A 21,525-nucleotide genomic window follows, 5' to 3' on the forward strand; every position below is an offset into this window, starting at 1 on the left:
CTCAGAATGCAGAGTCATGAAAGGGAATCCATCTGCCGCAGCTGGCCCAAAGGCTTCCCCAACACCCCAAAAGACATCTGCTAAAAGCCCAGGCCCAATGCGCCGCAGCAAGTCTCCAGCTGACTCAGGTAACGACCAAGACGGTGAGTGTTCTTCTCCTATTGTTCACGTTAACTTTATTGATGAAGGCTGATGCTCTCTGCATGACACAATTGATTTCTGTCATGATCACCATTACATCTATGATCTCTAATTCTATCATTTCAGAGACATAAATTATCTTGTATGGAGAAAGCTATGTGAGTTCCTCAGGTCCTTTCCACCTTGCTTTGTGTACAGAGCGCTTTCACTGAGATTTAGGGCTTGCTGATTAGGCTAGAATACCCAGCATGTGCCAGGAATCATCCTGTGGACGTTACCCCAGTGCTAATAGTATGGACACATGCATCACCACACTGACTTTTTAATCTGTAATCATCTCATTAGCTCTTGGGTCAAGGGACACAAAACAGCAAGAGTCTATGAATGAATTATAATTAGTGGAGTGTCCATTTTTAAACATAAGCAGCCTTCCCTGGTTGTTCTGACTTCCCTGACATACTAACTCTGCTTAATAGAACTAAAGTGCTAATAATGCAAGCTTTGTATATTATATGGTTTTTGAAAGTTGTATAATTAATTGCACAAAATAATGGGTTTAATATGACATCATATACATATTGTTTAATTTAAATATTTAGGGTCACATTTTAAAATTAAAAGAAAATAAACTTACTATAGATAGATGTTACTTACTAATCAACTCAAAGGTAGTCATTTCAATATGTGATCAATATAAGAAATTATTGACATGCTTACCCTCTTTGAAACTGCTCTGTATTTTATACTTAATGAGTATATCTGAAACCAGATTAGCCACATTTCAATGTGACTAGTGACTACTTACTGTGCTAAACAACACAAGAATGTCTTTCTTCTTTAGCTGAGAGATATTTGATTCAAGGTAATAATTCTTCACAGGAATTAAATGCTGTGGATTTTGCAAAAAAAACAAACAAACAAACAAAAAACCCAAAACAAACAAAAAACAAAAACAAAAAACCATTTTCATCATCTCTGAAGACTCTCACAATAGTGCTATGAATTAAGTTACAGAAGGACAATTATCTAGGTTGTTGGTATTTTGGGTTTGTTTTTTTAACATTGAGAACCTGAGGTGCAGTTCCTCACTTCTTCCCAATGTCACACAACTCTTTGCACTGTGCTAATTACATGAGGCAGGGTCCAGGATTCCAAGCGTGTTGAATGCAAAGATTTCTTTTGCATGGTCCCTGCTTCTCAGTGTCTTTCTGGCCTCTCCTCCAGGCCAGGGGTATGGGAAGGCCAAGGGATATTGGGGTGTTTTCTAGTCATTACCTTGTGCTGAATTGAACTCAGTGCCACAGGTAAGTTTGTGTTGGTGTCTTTGCTGCTAATGATCTGCTCTGAACATATTCTATGAATTCCGCTAGAGTCACACCAAGGTGAACTGATATCCTTGTCAGAACTACAAGAAGATTAGAAGAACTACCCACACACACATTTTCTCCTTCTTAAGGAACTCATTTGTAGGAAAATATTCCAAGGTTGACCATAGATAGATTTCAGTTGTAGGCACTTGCCTCTCAGAAGTGAAGCTCTAGGTTCTACCCACAAATATTGCAAGCTTGGGTAAATAAATGTGTTTTCCAACAGGGAAAACCTGTCTCCCATTTTATGTAGATACTTTACAACTGTGTAATTTCCAAGACACAGTAGGAACTGGATTTAAAATTCACATTTCATCTTGTAAATCTACAGTATCTCACCATCTATGATTGGATTTGGCTTGAGAACCAACTCAATGAAATGAATCCCTCAAGGACTATTTCTGGGTTCTCAGACCTTGCTTTCTTGATGGATGAGTCTGGGAAGAGGAACAAAAGCATTTATTTATATTTAGCAGGAATAATTAACCAAAGCAATCCAGGCACAGCACCCAAGGGCACATTGGAATGGTTGTGTGAAAACCATAGGTCTCTTTTGGCTTTGTTCTAAAATAAGTCTTAGCCACCTTAGCTCCTCTTAGATAGCTTTCTAAAAATGTCTCTATGCAAGTACAGAGGAAACAGGAACTATTTAGACCAGAATAAAAGAAAGTCTAGAGTATCTCACTATGAGAAAACATGGAACTGGCTGGATTATGGGTTGAGATCTCCCTCTCTAAGGCATTAAGGAGATACCAAGAATAAGACAGAGGCACAGTGGGGGAGAAGTGGGAAATTGTGAAATGGAGTGTGTGATCAAATTCTGAAGCCACCATCCATAAAGGAGAGGAATAGTTACATACTTTAAACTTGGCAAGTCTCAAATTGCTGTATCTTTGTTGATCAAGGACAGAATCATGTGAGAGTACATATGATAAAATGTTTCAGGAATAACCGTACAAACAACAATGAGGGGTAGAACTATTTGATTTGTGTGTGTGGGTGGGGTGGGGAGTTGGCTGAAATTACACTTGGTGAGTATTTCAGAATAAACATCCTGTCAAAGCCAACAAACTTGAGTTTGCGTGTGTCCCTTATTGGTATTCCAGTGGGTGAGCAGATCAGGATGAGGTGGATGAACAATAAAGTCACTTTAGTACCCAGTCATCATGGGTTAGAAGCAAGGCACAAGACACTTTTTTTTCTATGCCATCCTGGTCAAATGAACTTGAATTAAGAATGTATAATATAACTTGTATTACTCAGTACCTAGAAAACTCTTTAATCAGTACACTTGGGACCACTTAGAGACATCTCTGTCTTCAGGGATCTGTGTATCCTCCAGAGAAGGGAACACACCACCTGCAATCTCAGCATCAACACTACCTGGCTGGTGACATTGTTCACTCTTTCTTTGAGTACACACACTTGAAAGTGGGCTCTTTTATTGTTCTTTGAAAAACAGCATCCTACCCTCTTCGTTTTCATGTAATATATTTAAATCCCTGTAAATCCAGATAGATCAACCTACTGACCTTACCAGTCATCCTGTTTTACATGCCCTGTTCCATGTAGATAAGTACCACTGACAGGAGGAAGAGGCTAAAGATGACTGCAGGAGCAAGGACACAACCACCCCAAAATCCTGGGAGACAAGACCATGTGGGATTAAGCTTGATAACTGTGCTGCATGCACAGCCGAAGAGTACTGACTAAGGGAATCAACAGAACACAGATATTGTGTTCCCAGAGAACTCTGTGGCACAAGAGTAGTTATTCCATTCTCTCTCTCTCTCTCTCTCTCTCTCTCTCTCTCTCTCTCTCTCTCTCTCTCTCTCACATGACCCATTGCTTTGTGACATTGTGTATGTGCTCATTTAGTTTGCATAATTGAAAGGAAGCCCTTGCTAACCATTTTCTAATTTGAATAGGACTATATGGGTTAGAAGCCTTCTTGACAATGTGCCCACCTCTGGTGACTGTCACTTCTCTCTCCTTGGCTCTTCTTTTCCCCATAGTCTCTGTGAGAAAACTGTCAGAGGAAGAAATCCCAAGAGCACTTGCTTAAAAGCAGGGAAAGGCCTATGTCCTAAAATCTGAAAGCAAGGAGAAAAGAGTCAGAAATCCCTTCACACAAAGTTTGCTTCTGCTTCCTCTACCTCTGCTTCCTCTTCAAAAGAATCCTATTTTCAAAAATATTGATAAGGTAGCCAAAGAAGTTGAAATTAGTTTGACACACCTTATTGCAAAGAGGAAAAACGAACTCTCCTAAAAGAAGAAATGAGAGGATTTGGACTGTGCATAAAGCTGAGGGCAGTGAGACAGTTTTCTGATTCTGAGAAGGAACAGGAAAAAACAAGAGTCAGTGAGGGAAGAGTCCTTCCCAAGGTGTTCTCTAATTACTAGAGGGCTCAAGATGTTAGTAAGGGGAAAGGAAGTCTATCTATCAGTCAATGGTGCCACTTCCATTCACTCTGAAGATGAAATGCAACATGATATCCCTTCTATAACAGTGGTGGGAATGAGGTATATCTTCAGGAAATATTCATGATACAGAAGTTTAAACCAAAATATTCTTAGGCTATCTTTTTACTGAAGTGGTCTCTCTCCTTCTGCCCCCACTCTACCTCCCACCCCTGAGACACTTCTCTCTGTTTTAATAGCATATCACATAATATCTTTCTAGCAATATAGATCCTATGATTAAAAAAACTGCTTCACCATAAGACCATCTCATGGAAAGCCATTTAATTATCCCATTTTTCATGTGACACCTTTTCTTTTTTCATATTAAAGGTGCTAATTGTCAAGAGGATAGAAAACAGCTTGAAATTGCAATGGATTTACCCATGTTCAAAAGGCAAATCATCTCATTTCCATCATGTTCTTGACTGGAGACAGACTGGGGTCGGACCTTGATGTTTTCCCACAATTATCTAGAATTAATTTCTGTTTCTCTCTGCCTTTCGCCCTGTTCTTGGTCTTTTATTCTAATCTTGTTATCTTTCTTGCCTCGATTTCAGGTCCTCCACTGTCTCTCTCTTCTCTCTTCTGTTCCATTTTTTTCCATTTGAGCTCTTCTTTACTTTCTGCTTCTCCTCCAATTCTTTTCATTCTTCTTACTGACAAGTCTCCTTTCTGTTTCTTTCCTTCCAGTGTTTTTCATCTAGGACATGGTAGTACAGGAAAATAAGGTGAATGAGAAAGTAGACATTGATAGTGGGTCTGTTCTACATCACTCTCATTCAACTGACTCCAAATGGGGATATGACCTAGCCTAAAGTACTCATACCTCTTCTCCTTAATGTAAGGTGCAAACATTCTCTGTTTATTATCTTTCTTATCTCCAAAATTAGAGTCAAATAATACTTTCTCAAACTGCCTCTCAGAGATGTGAGGATCAAACTTGATAACTAGTATGAAAGATTTGAAACGAATTAGAACTCTCTTTCTGAGAAGCACTGGGCAAGGCAATGATTGCGGATCTACTGCATTGTGCAGAACCATATTAGCCGAGGATGGAAGTTCTTAGGGCATTTGAAGATTATGTTTCTTTTCACGTTCGTTTGATTCTATAAAATAACTTGGTTGACTTTCTACCTTGTTTGAATGTTCTTTGTATCTTAGGGACAGAGAACCTGCTCTTTTATATTCTGTTGGTTTTTATTCTTTCCTTTTCTCTTGCCTTGCGGTAGCAAATGGAACTTCCAGTAGTCAGCTCTCAACACCTAAGTCGAAGCAGTCTCCTATCTCTACACCCACAAGCCCTGGAAGTCTGCGGAAGCACAAGGTATTATGTCTCTTATACCTTACTAAACCCCGTTGGATTCAGTTTCTTAAAAGGCTTGCTAGAAGATGCTCACCCATTATATTTCAAAAGTACATTGAAGCAAAGGTTCCCCTTTATTGACTCCATTAAGTTGAAGTCCCAAGAATCCCAGCAGGGACCAAGCCAATTTTATTGATTTCTCTAGCCCTTGCTTTCAACGTTTTTCAGTTACATTTTAGCATTTCCCCCTAAATAGTACAATGGACTCAAATATTCATTTTGAAACAACAATAGAAAGCAAACCAAAAATACTTGCCTCACCATTTCCAACATATAGCAAAGGGGTACCAAAGACAACTTATGTCACTAGGCACCAATCAAGGGATGTAATATAAATAGAGCAATGAAAGTTGCACAGAGTTGGGACTGGAGAGATAGCCCAGTAGTTGTGAGCATATACTGCTCTTTTAGAGGATCTAGGCTCACTTTCCAACACCCCACCATGTAACCCACACATACCTGTTAATTTTAGTTCTGGGAAATCTGATACTTTCTTCTAGCCTGCACAGGTATTGCACACATATGATGCACACACTCATGCTCAGACACAAGCAAACATTACATTTTTTTAAAAAAGTTGCAATAGGTTACTCTTTTTAAATTTGTTGGACATCATCGAACAAATGGACCCATGTTTCACTGTGTGCAGTCTTTATTACTAGGGAGATTCTAGCTCAGCCTAGGCAGAAAGGAAACAAGCATTTCCCCAATGGCCTTGGGAACCATTTTGACCTCTTTGTTAGCCCAAAGAAGTATATCATTAAATCACAGCAGTGTAGGCATTGGAGATGTTGCTCCATGAGTATTTATTTGCCTGGTGCACAAATACTCTAGATTTAATAAATACTCAAAAAAAAATTCCCTAGGATCAATTTCCAAGTATATTCCTTCCTCGAAATCTCTGCTATGTAGAGAATTTGAGATATTAACTGCTTTAAGTTTCTTATACTTTAGATAACTATGAATTTTTTTTTCTGATTATCACACTGGAAGGCAAGTTCCACTAAGAATTTTTTTTATCTACTAGCCCTAGTGAGGAGCACAGCAATTGGCTATCAAATACCTGAATACATACATAAAAGTAACTTTACATTACACAGACTAAAGAGGCTGTATTTATGTATTTAGCAACACATACACCTCAGTTTTTAAACTATGTGTGTAATACATTAATCTTGGTCACAGCAGGACTATTTGAGCTATAGAAATCAGCAAATAAATCAGGATTATCATTTTACCTACAGAAAGCCAATTGTTAAATACTTAACAGCAGGACTGGAGAGATGACTCAGGGGGTAAAGGCATTTGTCACTAAGCACAAAATCTTCAGTTCAATTCCCAGAACCCACATGGTTGAAGGAGAAAAAAAGAAAAAAAAATGACACCTGGAAGTTGACCTCTGACCTCCATGTGTGTGCTGTGGTTAGAGAAGTGTACACACACACACACACACACACACACACACACAAAATGTTACTTTAAAAAATACTTCATAGCATATCGCTATCTCACATGTCTTGTCTTTATCTTTCTTTACAGCATGTTTTTAGTTTCCTGTTTAATTTGGCCTTTCTTTGCCCTGTTACTGATAATGCCTGTTTCTTTCCTTTAATGACTCCTTTTATTTCTGGTATTAATCCTGAGCAGAACCTTTGGATTCTCCTTCCTGAGCTATCAGATTTCAGAATATGCTCTGAGTTACCCAGAGGTTGTGAGATGAATGAAAATGGCAGTTTTTGGTTATTTGCTAAGTAGCAAGGTTTGTTAATGTAGACATTCAACAATGGAAACAGGTTGTCTCTGATGATGCCATTTCCATGGAGATCTTTATAGACTCCATCACTTCTTAGTGTACCTTCACCCTATGACTTTCTGCAAAGTGTTTCTGGGAAGTGTTTTCTATACCAGCACTTTCCGTCAACCAAGGCAGCTTGGACATTTTCTCTGCACAAGTATATCACTCAGCCTTTCGGCTAGCGTGGATATCCAGTTCATTTATGTTGAGGATTAATTCTTGGTGAATCATTCCGGTGAGTTTTGGCATTGTCAGATTCGTTTCTCCTGGTTGGGCTTGTAGACTCAAGTGACTTTTTTTTCCCACTCAATTCTAAAATAATTTTAGTCACTGAAGAACTGGACAAGCTCATGGGAGGCAGCATAGAGTTGCACTGTTCTCTATGGAGTTCTCATGAGATTGTATTCTTAAGATTAAGTTTTCTTAAGACAGAAACACATGCTAATACATTATATCATACTTTTCTAGCCAAACTTTAAAATAAAATGTACATTTAGATTTTGATATAACATATTATTTAAAATATGTTTATCACTTAAAACTTACAGAGGAGTTGTAGTAATAGTACCCTGTATTCTTTTTATACACATTTATCACCTATTTCTGTTTTGCTCCACTTAACTGGTTTTCTATGCTCTCCTCTTCTATCTATATATGGATATAAATACATGTAATCTTTACTTTTTAATATTTTTCTGAGTCATCTGAGATGTAAGTTTCAAGTATAATGCCCTATTATACTGAAACATCCAATATATGTTTCCTAAGGGCCAAGTGGCTTTTAACCATGGTACAACATTGTGAGGTTTAATCAACAAAGATAGAAAACTGTTAAAGGCTGTGTCCAAATTTTATTAATTGCTTCAGTGACATTCTTTTTACAGTCCAGGATCTAATCTAGGATCAAGTATTGCATTTTTTTCTGTGTTCTTTTAGTGTTTTTTTTTTAATCTGGAAGAGTTCCTAAGATGTTATCTTTCAGGGCAGTCCATTCTAGAAATGAAGCTGTACATACCATGGCTTTACATTTACATGGCCAGAAATGGAGAGTGAGCTGACTTTTTGGAATAAGCCAAAAGCTGGATGTGACTTTGGCTCAGTCCTTCCAAATCCCAGGTCTGAGCCTTGCATTTGTCCTTTCACCCTGCTCGATACCTGGGACATCAAACACCCTGGGCAGTGGCCAGAGCAGATCTCATCCGAACTTCTGTCCAAGTGGACCTGAAAGGTTTAAGTCATTGTGGAGACAGGAAGCAGGTGGCCAAGGCAATCACTTTCCCCCTTTGCAATTGGAAAGAATCTTGAAGTCCTAGCATCCCCTTGGTAACTTTTGATGGCTGTGCTGGGCCTCTAAGCTGTAATCAGAGCTTGGCTTCTTTTAGGCAGCTCATGGACAATCCTCTTTAATGCAGCTGCAATGGGGTTAGCCAAAGTCCGCATACTCAAGTGCTGCAATATGGACACACAGTACATCGTAAGGTAGTTAATGAGAACAGCATTTCATTTTGTATTTCTATACTGCATTAACCTTTCACAAGCCATGTTCTTGCTTATCCATGCAATACCACTGTGAAAAAGAAAGGGCATTTAGATAGCCTTCACATTTTAGACATGAGGGCAAAAGTTGCCAAGATTAATTACAGCCTCAGTCAGTAAGATTTAACAAATGTTTACTAAAGACTGCTTTTGGAGATAATACACTGTTTAAAAATGTATAAAAATATAGAAACAGAAAAGCTCTTTGATTAAATTGTGATTTTCAGTTTAGTGATTTCACTCATAATTCTAAACTTGAAGAATATTCTGCAAAATGAAATTAAAAGGAAAATATATCTGACATAGTACTTGAACGTATATCTCTCACATCATTTAGATCCACACTTTTTTTCTATTGCAGATATATTTTTTTTTGCCCTCCTAACAATGGTCAGAAAGACATTTTGATGGGTAAAGATGGGTCCCGACCCTGACATCATAGGCACAATTAGCTTGAATGTGAATGGTTTTGGATAATATAAGCAAGAGCACAGAACAGGTGGGGAAGGCCATTTGATGGAGACCCAAGGAAGGTAGGAGCTAGCAAAGACTTCACAGAAGTGCTCTTTAACTGGGGGTCTTGAAGGCCTGATAAGCTTTGAAATGGCTGGTGGGGCAAGCAGATGCATGAGCTTTAACTCATCAGCAAGAGCAGCATTATACTACCAAGAAAGTGCAGGGTGTGTTTGAAAAAGAAAAAAAAGGTACATTTACACAATGGAGTACTACTCAGCTATTAAAAAGAATGAATTTATGAAATTCCTAGCCAAATGGATGGACCTGGAGGGCATCATCTTGAGTGAAGTAACACAATCACAAAAGAACTCACACAATATGTATTCACTGATAAGTGGATATTAGCCCAAAACTTAGGAAACCCAAGATATAAGATACAATTTGCTAAACGCATGAAACTCAAGAAGAATGAAGACCAAAGTGTGGACACTGTGCACCTTCTTAGAATTGGGAACAAAACACCCAGGGAAGGAGTTACAGAGACAAAGTTCGTAGCTGTGATGAAAGGATGGACCATTTAGAGACTGCCGTATCCAGGGATCCATCCCATAATCAGCTTCTAAACGCTGACACCATTGCATACACTAGCAAGATTTTGCTGAAAGGACCCAAATATAGCTGTCTCTTGTGAGACGATGCCGGGGCCTAGCAAACACAGGAGTGGATGTTCACAGTCAGCTATTGGATGTATCACAGGGCTCCCAATGGAGAAGCTAGAGAAAGTACCCAAGGAGCTAAAGGGATCTGCAACCCTATTGTTGGAACAACATGATGTACTAACCAGAACCCCGGAGCTCTTGTCTCTAGCTGCATATGTATCGAAAGATGACCTACTCGGCCATCAATGGAAAGAGAGGCCCATTGGACTTGCAAACTTTATATGCCCCAATATAGGGGAATGCCAGGGCCAAAAGAATGGGAATGGGTGGGTAGGGAAGTGGGGGGCGCTATGGGGGACTTTTGGGATAGCATTGGAAATGTAATTGAGGAAAATATGTAATAAAAATATTAAAAATTAAAAAAAAAACAAAAAACAAACAAAAAAAAAAAGAAAAAGAAAAAGAAAAAAAACCCAGCAAGAATCTAGGTTTCTCCAATGTCCTTCCTGAATTCTTTTGGACTATAAGCTTCTTGGACCAAAGACTAACTTTTTGTTTTCTCTAATGCAGTAGTATTGCCAGCACAGCTGTATTTGTTACAAACATTTTGTTCTGGAGGGCTCCAAGGGACTAAGCAAATGAATTTCAGGTGCAAATTATTTGTATTGTTAAGCAATATGTGTGTTTCTGTGTTTCTACATATCAACCAACAGAAAGAGAATGCTGAGGTAATTACTTTTCCTGAACATTGTTCTTCTCTTACACCCCTCAGGCTTTAAATATGAAATGAATTCATAGAGGTATAGAAGCAGTTCATACCTTGCTCTATTCCTAGAGATTCCTTCCACAGTCAGAATCTTTAAGTCACAGCAATTTTAAGAAAAGTTCTCACAAATCTACCCGTATACCTCCTTTCATTTCTTATGGGGAAAGTCTGCAACAATAATCTAATTCATTACTTCTACCAAACAATTATGATTATATCGACATTTAAAAATAAGATAAAAATTAATTTAAAACAAAACCAACAACGGAATCATATACTGGAAAATATGCATTTTGCACAAAACAAAGAATTGAATACTGAACAAAAGAGACAAGACAGAAAAAGGTGAGATGCCTAATATAATTCCTACGTACTAGCAATAACTTTAAATATTAGTAGATTAAGTTCTCAAAAGCTGTGATTGGCAGAAGAGAGTTTTTAAAAATCGTGACCTATCCTTATGATGCCTAAAGCAGAAGCAATATAGACTGAAAGGCATAAATATATTAAGAGTTAAAGCCCATGAAATAAGAAGATAGAGATCAAAGATACAAAATAGCAGATAAATCAGATGGACAAATTTATAGATCTAATATACAAATCAATCTGCAGCTAAAGTTATGATGACTATACACATATTAGAAAAAGTGAAGTTAAAGCATATTTGCTACCAGGAAAAAGTAAAAATATTCCCCAAGGGGAATGGGCCAATGTGCCCAGAAAATATATTTTTCAATATGTGTATGCCACTTAAGAACATTACACCTGCCAGGCGTGGTGGCGCACGCCTTTAATCCCAGCACTCGGGAGGCAGAGGCAGGCGGATTTCTGAGTTCGAGGCCAGCCTGGTCTACAAAGTGAGTTCCAGAACAGCCAGGGCTATACATAGAAAACCTGTCTTGAAAAACCATAAAAAAAAAAAAAAAGAACATTACACCAGTATGCATGAAACAAACTGATGAGATTAAGACAGGTAATTCAACCGTATTAACTGAGAATTTCAATGCCTTAAATTGAATAATGAATATAATCATGAGATAGAAGGCCAATAAGTGAACTCGGTGGGGCCTTTATATGAACTACAAAATCTTTAACTGTCTGTCCTTCCAGTTCTAACATCTAATAAACTATGAGCTCAGTAACTGCATCTTGTTTTCTTCATTCTTATGAAAAGACAAGGCAAGGCATGGATACTGCAAGTTAGTGATCTGTGTGGGTGTTTCTCAGTAAGTCCATAAAGATCTCAAATAATATAAGGGACAATTGGAGACTTTCTGAGCCTCAGCATTCACCTCTACAGTGAATGGTTTAATTGCTATCTTAATACAATCCAGATTAATATCAACTTTTAAAAAATTCTGTCTAAAATTTTTGCTACAGGGTAGCACTGTTTCTTTTCCCCTCCTTTGGCCTCTTAGAAACATACAAATTATGTCTTTTTAAACAAAATGTCCATCAACACATTTTGGTAATTACCAGATCATACAGTTGTCTTTTGAAATAAACCAGACACAGAAAGAGAACTATCCCATGATCTCACTTATGTGTGGAATTTTTTTAAAGAAAAAATTCAAATATCTAGAGATGGAAAACAGAATAGAGGTTACTAGTGGGACTAGAGGGTTGGAGAAAATGGGGTGTGCATATCACGGATACAATATAACAGACAAGCTCTATAAACATAGTAGGCAAGCTTTGTGAACCAATCTACAAATCTAATCTACAAAGTGAATTTAATAAAAGCATTAGGAAGGAAGTAGATTTAGTTGTTCTCCTATAGGAAAAGAACTATGTTAATCCAAAGATGCTATTTACTTCTCTGTAGTAACTATTTTTGTTATCTATATGTATCCAATAATCTCATGTTGTAAACTTTAAATATATACAATAAAGTATAAATATATTTTCAGTCAGTGTAAAAGAAAATAATTACAAAAGCTAATCTATCCAGCTCTGGAATGTATTGACACATTTACTCTACTGATTTTTTTTAATCAATGAATTATTATCATAGCTCTTTGAGAGACTGCTCTTTAGTATTTGCTGTAAGACAAGTATGCCAGTTGTGAACACTAATTAAAAGGATTTGTTTGAGTTCTGTAAGTGTTTTCAGTAACACTTTGCTGTTGATTGGCTCTGTGAATGTTGGGCCATTATTTCAATAGTCTATTAGTCAGTTGACAACTATAGCCTACCCTTTACTTACTCCTTGCACAGGGCCCTAAAATCATCTGGGACTGAAAGACTAGGAGCATCTCAGGTTTTAACTGAGCATAGACTCAGTCATCAGTATGTAGCCAGTCACTCAGATTTCCAGGAATATATGTTAGAGAGTTTCAGAGTTTCCCATAGATACAGGTTTTTACAGAGTATACAAACTCAGTCATCAGTATGTAGCTGGACACTAGTATTCCCAGGAACATATGTTAGAGAGATTTAAAGTTTCTATGGACAGCTAATTTTATATCTTTTCCTTATAGGATTTCTAGATATTTTATTTGCCCCAACTTTTATCCCATTCTCTCTCTTTCTCTCTCTCTCTCTCTCTCTCTCTCTCTCTCTCTCTCTCTCTCAAATAAGAACATGCCAACCTGGTAGACATTACCTTTTAGGGGAAGCTGAGTAAAGAGTATATTGATATAATACAGGGGTACCTCTTGACACACTTTTAAAGCTCCTTGTGAATGTATTAATTATTTTAAAAATAAAATTAGAAAAACACTATTTCAAACCTCTAAAACCATTTCAAAGCTCAAGGTACCAAGTAAAGGAAAGTTAACTTTGTCTCTTTTCTTACAGGACCTGTACCTGCCGCTGTCATTGGATGACTCTGATTCACTTGGCGATTCCATGTGAAAGATGATAGGCTAAATCAAAGCCTATTGCTGTAGCAGAATACTTTCGCTCAAGTGACCAACAAGGCTATTGGTGCTTAAACATTTTTGTTATTGTTGCTTTTCAAAACACTCTGTAGTATGTAGGGTTTATTTTCTTGTGACTTCTCTTCTGGGCCACTAATTCACATTTACCAATAAGAGATAGATTGATAACCATCCTTTTGAGTGACTTTTCCAGAACTGCAAAATGTGCTACTCCATGACCTTTCTACTGAATGCTTAGGGGCCTTTGTATTTTCCCCACTCAATTTGTTCAGAAACTAGTCTTCCTTCTCTGGAAGGCTGTTTACATACACATCACTTAAAATGTTTATGTGTGGGGAAAACTTTCATATGCAGATCTAAAAGTGAAAAACCTAAGTGTCCCTTGCCTCTGTATCTTCAGAATGCTGGAGGATCTCAGGAGAGTGGCAAGTCAGATCCTTGGCCTCACTCTTTGCTCTTAATTGAGCCCCTAGTGTATTGTCTAGCATTCATCCTGGCTATTGAGATGGAGAAACACCAGCGACTTTTGATGTGACACCATGTGCTTAGGGCTGTGGTATAGGGCTGTCTGAAAGATATGAGGTAGAATACAGGGGAAAAACTGCCCAAATTTCAGTAGGATTTGTATAAAGCACAGTGGATTCCTGGTCAACCCCTCTACTGGGGAAATTTGGAATCAATCAATTGATTAGTTTGGGGTACATGATGTCACATACATGATCCTTCCAGGAGGCTTTCTAATGTACAAGTTAGTACACGAACGGTATGGTATCCATCTAGCTCTGTTCTATTGAATGCCTTGTAAACAACCAACACTACAAACACTGTGAGAATTTGTTTTCAGGTCTGACACCTTTTGGTCGCTTTTTATAGCAAGAAACCATATCCTTTTTTATAAAAAACTCAACTCTGTATTTCAGGAGCAAAACTCTTCAGGCTCCTTTTTTATAAGCTGGTGATTTTTTCCTTTGTCTAAAAAACACAAGTAGAAAATTGACCAAAAAAATGCAGAAGAATACTGTAGTTTAGAAATCATGCTCTCACTGCCAAACAGAAAGCTCCGGGAGAAAACACAATGACTAGAGGCCAATTCAATAGAATCAGGTTTTTGATACCTTTTTAACAGTTACACTTACAGTAATAATTTCAATGTGGACCAGACATTCTAGTTATATTTTAAATGAAATGTTATGGCATATTTTAAGTAACTCTTTTTTATCTATAATCCTAATATTTCATACTTAAGATGCAGAAACCTTTCACTTGACTTTAACATTAGGAAGGACTTCTCTTTATTACGGATTGATCACTTGAAATAACTCTGTGTTTGAGGTACAGGTTTATAACATTGCTTTTTTCTCTGTATTCATAGCCCATAATAGCCAAGACAACGAAAGTTAGGTGAAAGCCATGCATGCCAATTCTGTGTTTGATTTGACTAGATAGGAAGATTTCCTTTACTTCTTTGTAATTGTTCAGATAGTTTGAAAGATGCAGCATTCAAAGTTTGGCTGCTGAATGACATGCAGTTGTCCCTCCATTCTAAGTAGAATGAGTGTGGGGTTCATTTGTGTGTGTGCGTGTGTGTGTGTGTGTGTGTGTGTGTGCACGCCTAGGCTGCTTCATACTTAGCAAATACTGCACAAGACAACTCAACATGAATTGATGACAACTTGGTGGCATTGCTGATGTGCAGGGAGAAGTAGGATGGCAAGGGTACCTAGAGCCCCCTTGATAAATTTCAGATGTCCTTAATTATGAGATTCCAAGAAACATTTTTGCTTTTGGTTCAGGAGAAGGGGGATGATGAGAGCTCTGGTTTCTGCTTAAACTGCTCATTGAAGAACCCAAAATGATGAGGTTTTGCTCTTCCCCCCTCTTTATTGCTATACCCACATGAAATGATTAAGAAACCCATTTTAATCGGCCCCTATTTTTTTTCTAGAAGCTCAGTGATTTCTTAGTGCCTCCGAGAACATTTGAGTTAATTAGGGAAAATTGGTTAATTGGGATGGATAGAAATTGTGGTAGGAGGTCTATTTTTAAACTCTGGGCCAGATCCTTCAGCACACACTATGTTGTTCTTTGAGCAAATCCCATGTTGTCCCAAGTATTCATTTAAGATGAGACATGGAGATTCTACTGAAAGAGTGGGAGCAAAGACATTTCAACAGTCCCTATGCCCAGGCTTCTTGGTAGTTCTCTGAGCATTTTTCTACTTGTAGCATAATATAGCACTAGAAAATACTATGGGCATATCTTCTTTAGAATATTCTTAGAACAGACATTCTTCTATACCAACAGTGTCCCTTCTGTCTTTCTTTGCGCTAACTACAAGTAAACCTTTAACAAATACTTTTCCTTTATATACAGGCACAGATACATATAAGAAAACTTTTTTTACTGCTACTTTGTGTGGCAAGGGTTGGTAAAATTGAAAACTCAGGTCTCCAATAATTTAGTTTTAAATTGGCTCAAATTCAAGTAATTTTTTTCAGAACTAAGCTCTTACATCCCCCGTATTCTTTCTCAGTTTTTCCTAATCCACTTTTACCACTTTAGTCCCATCAAGTTCAGCGTGCATGGTCAGCAAGCATTTGCCACAACTTTCCATAACACCCCCTCTCTCTTTCTCCCTCCTTCTCTCTCTCTCTCTCTCTCTCTCTCTCTCTCTCTCTCTCTCTCTCTCTCTCTCACACACACACACACACACACACACAAAGAATATGTTGCTTGTTCCTACCTCCTGACTGTTCTTCCCCACAGAAATAGAAATAGGGGCAAAAAAAGGGAAATGTATATATAGGGGCTGGGTTGAACAACTAACTTCGTAAGTAGTGCTAAGTATAATTAAAGTGAGAGAAAAGCTTCTTTTCTCATAATTGTTTTGGAAAGGATAGCCATTAGCATGACTGCTTTGTGTCCTTGTGGACTTTAGTATTAGCCTAGACTGACTTATAGCATTTTCTAGCTGGAAGGAGGATTAAGATCGCATCATCTGCTCCCAATTTTTCATTTTCTTAAGGCCAGGAAACAGACAAAGACATAAAGTGATTTTCCCCTAAGGTCACACAGCTGCCCATTGGCAGTGCTGGGATTAGAACCTACACCTCTTGGCTCTTATTCCAGGTTTTTTTTTTTTTCCAACTATCGAGTATTGTCCTTTGTGAGGCTCCTGCAAATTCTTTCCCAGGGTCATGTTGCACCCTGGATCTATATGCTACTTTGTTGGTCTCAGCAAGAAATCCACACAGCAATATAATCTGGCCCTTCCTCCTCACCTTCACATTACTTCATCCACATGGCCTGCAGACAGTTCCAAGGAGAGGGAGGCATCGAGACGTTGAGCACCAGAGGGTTGCTACCCTACCTTAAGGAATCTTCCAAATAGCTCACTGAACTCCACTCTATTCATGAAGAATGGAAAATGACTACTTTGTCCCTTAGCTTCCTTCAAGGTCATGTCACACGTGTTCCTCCCAGGATAGGGGAGTGATTTCCAGAGCAGAGAAAATAAGAAGTGAATAACAGAGCAATAGCTTTGTTTATTCTGACTTTCTAAGATGACTTTTTTTTACCATTTAAAAAATTAGTCTGGCTATCTTTTCTACTAATAACAATTTCCTTTAAAATATGACAGTGAGTCAAGCCAGAGAAAGATAACCAAGTCTTGTGTTTATCCTCAATCTCTACGCCCTTGTAGCCGTGCTCCCTGGTACAAACAATTTTCAGGTATAAACAAGTGGTTTTTGTCACTAAATTGTGCCCTGGCTGACACTGAATATTTGTATCTATACCAAAAATAGCATACAGTGACTTTACACATTATATTCTCTCTCTCTCTCTCTCTCTCTCTCTCTCTCTCTCTCTCTCTCTCTCTCTCTCTCTCTCTCGCCTGTTTCTGTGCTTTCCATGACAGAAGTTAGAGCAACATGATCTGTATGTGTAGGTTTCTTTGCAGCAAGGCTCTCCGGGAACTAATGAATATTCACTGAATTCTAGAAGATCTCTTACTAAATTTACCCAAGTTCAGGAACTTCTCTATCTTTTCTTCCCTCCATCTGGGAGTGACCAAGGAATCCTAAAGTGGGTAGGTAGCTTCTATGTCCTAGAATCATCAAGCCTAAGTTGAAGGCAAATGACTCAATGCTTGATTTGCATAAACTTGTGTCCCCATGCCCAGTCTCTCTAATAGTCTACATAGAGATTTCCCCATTTCCTCTCACATTTGACTCCAAATGGATTTTTCCTTTAGAAAACAGGGAAGGAAATAAGCCCTATCTCCTTAGAATGAGAGCGATCACACACCCATGGATCCCCGATAAGCTTCTGTGATGGTGAGAATGTTGCAGGAGATGAGACTGCCTTGGGAACAGTTGTATCAAGAGACTTCTCTAGCAGAAACCCAAATGACAGCATAGCTTTACGGACTTCCTTCATGGTCTAGTTTGCTATGGAAATAGAAAACATAGGATCTTTCTTTTTTTCTTCCTTTTGAAACAATGCTTGAATCCTGTTCTTGGGCACATGGGGCCATTTGGACCCATACCTAGGCCTCAGTTATATATTGCCTTCACTATATTAAGACGTTTAGGCTTCTAGGCTCAAACTAGTTTTCTAAACAGAGCAAGGGTACTTTGGAGCTCATATGGGTGCACAGGAAGGCCTATGTCCTATGATTTAGATCTGAAACCATGGGATGGTAAAGGCTGTGTAGTGACCTAGTCATTTAGAATATGTCAGGTATAATCTGGAGTTTAGAAGCTCACGCTTCTGCCTCTGCCCTACTAAAACCACATGTGTAGTGCCACTCACTGTTATGTGAATCATAAAGGATTTCTTCTTCTTTCAAACATGACCACCTGGAGCAAGAATAGGTCACTGACTTTTCGTGCTTTCTTTTTGATTAGAGAGACCTCTATCTCCCTTGGATGGATAAATGAAGTTTCATTAGCCATCACACCAAAGGCTTCTTAGTGTTGACTTGTATGCCCCCTCTTTAAGGATTGATGTGGAGCTCATATTTGGCCAAACTGGTGTGAGATTGGCTATCATTGGGAAGTGAAGTATTTCTTAAGTTTACTGGAGTCAAAATCTTCTGAAATTAGAGGTGATTTTTTTTCTATCTGGCATACCTGGGGCTAGGGAAGTAGAGAATTCTCAGTTGAAAGTAAGGTACTTTCCTACTTGGGTTACAACAGCAGATGAGTTGAAAAAGGTCAAAGAGAACAGAGAAGTCAGAAGACCAAGTCTTTTAAACTAAAACAAAGACTCGAAGCTTGAGAATGTCTCAATTTTGGGCAATAACTCAAGGAAATAAATGGCTTTTTGTCATTCCATTTCCTGTTTTCTTTCTCTATTTAGATGCCTATATTTGTTTTCAGTTATCAGTCTCTCATTCCGTAGCAAAAACATCCATTCTATGACTTGTGAGGTACTTCCTCCTCTTTTGGAATCCATTGCTTCTTCCCACCTCACTACTGGGTATAAGCCTCTTCATAGTCTGTAAGTTTTGCCTTGGGATTTAAGAGACATTATTTTCTGTTTCAAAAATTCCTGGTTCTACCCCTGTTCAGTCACAAGTAGGTTGGTAGAAAACAACCTGATTCTGACCTTTTTTTTTTTTTTTTTTTTCCTGTTTTAGTCTCAGCAGCTCTTTTCAAGCACTGTCCTTACAGCTCATGAATGTTTAGGTCTTTATCTTCTAACCAAGCATTGTACAGAACACTTTGTGCTTTTTTTTTTTTTTTTGTCTGCCATTTTGTGAACAGTGTAATGTGCTCAGATAAATAATCAGCTGAGCAGGAAAAGAGTCTACCCATCTATTCAAATTGGCAACTATTGTTTAGTTTGTTTCATTAAATTTGCTCATAGCTTTGAAAAGCTGCAATATAATGTCATGAGAGACCACAGGTAATTGTTCCTGTCATTTGGTTGGGCTTAGTGGAGATGGGTTGTGGGCCTGAACAATTTGTTTAAACTTTTAACGCTATTCATTAAGCTCTCTCTTATAACATTATGATCTGTGCTGGCCACCTGTTGAACTGTTTAAGCTAAACTAGTGGGCAATTAAAGTTAATTTAAGTCAAAAATTATCTAACAAATTCAGGCTACAGGAAAAAAAAAACTTAGTTAAATGTATTTGTCCTTACGATACTAGATTTACCTAAACATTTTCCTTTTAACACCAACTGTTCACGATCCAGGACTGCCTGTCCATGTATCAGTAATGAGCAGGCTTAAGTCTGCTAATTAATTCAGAACCCTTGGGGATGTCAATGTCACTGCTTGACAGTACCATATGCATTGCCCATTTTTCCAGTGACTTTTCTTTCTAAGTTCTCTTAAAGAGGTTTGAGAAAGTAAGAAGCTAAGTGAACATATATCCAATGTTTGGTAATGTATTATATTGCAGCATTAATTCAACAACCCCTTATGACTTGTACCCAGCTAATGCATGGTTTGAGAGTGGATTTTGCATTTTTCATGTGCAGTAAATGATTTAAAAATGTTTTGGTCACCTTTTTGTGCCATTAAACTTGTACAGAAAATGCTTTTATGGCCATTTTCAACGGGAGAAAGTTAAAAATGGAAACAGCCCACCCTTTCTGCCCTATAGCTGTAGTTAGAATTGAGTACATGTAGAAATACGGCTGTAATTGGTGGTTGTAGTATTATAGTTGTAAGCTTGCTAGTGACTACCTTTGGAGAGTAAATGCATGGTCTTGTACATCACATTTCTTAAATAACTCATTTTAACCTCTGAAAAGGATATATTATTCCATGTGGCCCTCTTCCCTCCCTCCATTCCCTGCTCCCAGATATCTTACCATTAACTGTAAATACCCGATTTAGGGGCCAAGAGTTTCTGCCAAGTCAAGTCAGCAAGGAGCAAATAACCCAAAAGGGGCGTGTGTGAAGAGAATTTTACAACAATTTCTCAGAAGTTATTGATCCTTTCTCAAAGAATGGCATGGTTATCAAAGACTCAGCTGTCTTTTACATAAAAATCAGAGGCAAATTGGGAGTGTCTTTGGCTGCCAGATTACAGAATTGAATAATTCTTAGAATCATACAACCCAAGGATGTCCCTGATCCCTGCATTTGTTGTGAGGCATTTGGAGACATCAGAGATGTGTTGACTAATATTTATTGGGGATAAAAAGAAAAGCAAAACAGAGATGTGGGACAGATGCTCAGGGGTTTCAGCTAGGCCCCAGTCAGCAAAGGTAAGGATGTGGGTTTAGATGCATCATTATCTGTTTCCCAGGCAATGCTTAGCACACTCTTAGTGCTTTGAGTGATACAAAGGCAGTGTTTCAACAAAACACTCTCTTCTTTGGTTTGCTGTTCTCTCTTGGACTGGTATGTTTGGCAAGGCCCATGTAAACTGGTTAGAGCAGGCCCTTTATAACTCCTGTGACCGTTAATCTCCCCCACCATAATTTGATGAGGGCTGTTTGGTGTGAGGACTTCAAGGATGTCTAGAGAAGTTCCCCCATGTGTGTGAGGTGTTGTGAACTGTGAACACTGTACATCTTCAGTGTTCAATACTGGGCAGCCAAAGAGCTGCTCTTGCAATCTTTTTTTGGCTCTCAAGCTCTGTTCTCCATCGAATTCTCATTTCTGTGTACATTTGCAAGATGTGTGTAATGTCATTTTCCAAAAATAAAATTTGATTTCAATATTTCTGGCTGACATTCTCATTTTTCCAATCACTGGACCAATGATCATATAACCACGAAATATCCGAGCTGGCAGGAAAGTTAGACATTAGATTGTCCAACCCCTTAATTTTATAGATGAGGAAGCTGAGAATCAATGTATGATGGAAATACCATAATTAACAGCATGCCATGTCTGCAGCATATAAGATCTTGAATCTCTTTCCGTAGTTGAGCAGGAATCAAATCTCTTTTTCTGTAAAAAAAAAAAAAAAAAAAAAAAAAATTTTGGCTAACGTAAGTCTGTGTCACAAAAGGCAATGTATGTTGCTGTGCTTTTCAGAAGGTATAGAAAGAATTTTCATATTTCTTGAAAATAATGTTTAAATACTGTTCATCAGGACGTTAGTGGTGCAACCACTCTGGGAGAAGG

The 21,525-nt window shown here is 38.1% G+C and overlaps 1 protein-coding gene across 3 annotated transcripts in view; it reads left to right on the forward strand.

The window, feature by feature from the left end:
• The window catches only part of Dcx (doublecortin), a 72,566-nt gene extending 56,542 nt beyond the window's left edge, over positions 1-16,024 (forward strand). For 2 of the 3 annotated variants that reach the window (XM_021153351.2, XM_029472926.2), the window contains exons 5-7: positions 6-143; positions 5,201-5,295; positions 13,346-16,024. In XM_021153351.2, the coding sequence (XP_021009010.1) occupies positions 6-143; positions 5,201-5,295; positions 13,346-13,402 (290 nt within the window). In that variant the 3' untranslated portion in view covers positions 13,403-16,024. The remainder of the gene's footprint in view (positions 1-5; positions 144-5,200; positions 5,296-13,345) is intronic. The other variant, XM_021153352.2, reaches the window with a different exon arrangement.
• The last annotated feature ends 5,501 nt before the right edge of the window (positions 16,025-21,525 follow it).

The sequence above is a fragment of the Mus caroli genome, unplaced genomic scaffold (assembly GCF_978045245.1).
Source record: "Mus caroli unplaced genomic scaffold, Mus_caroli_1 scaffold_5, whole genome shotgun sequence".
Taxonomy (NCBI): Eukaryota; Metazoa; Chordata; class Mammalia; order Rodentia; family Muridae; genus Mus; species Mus caroli.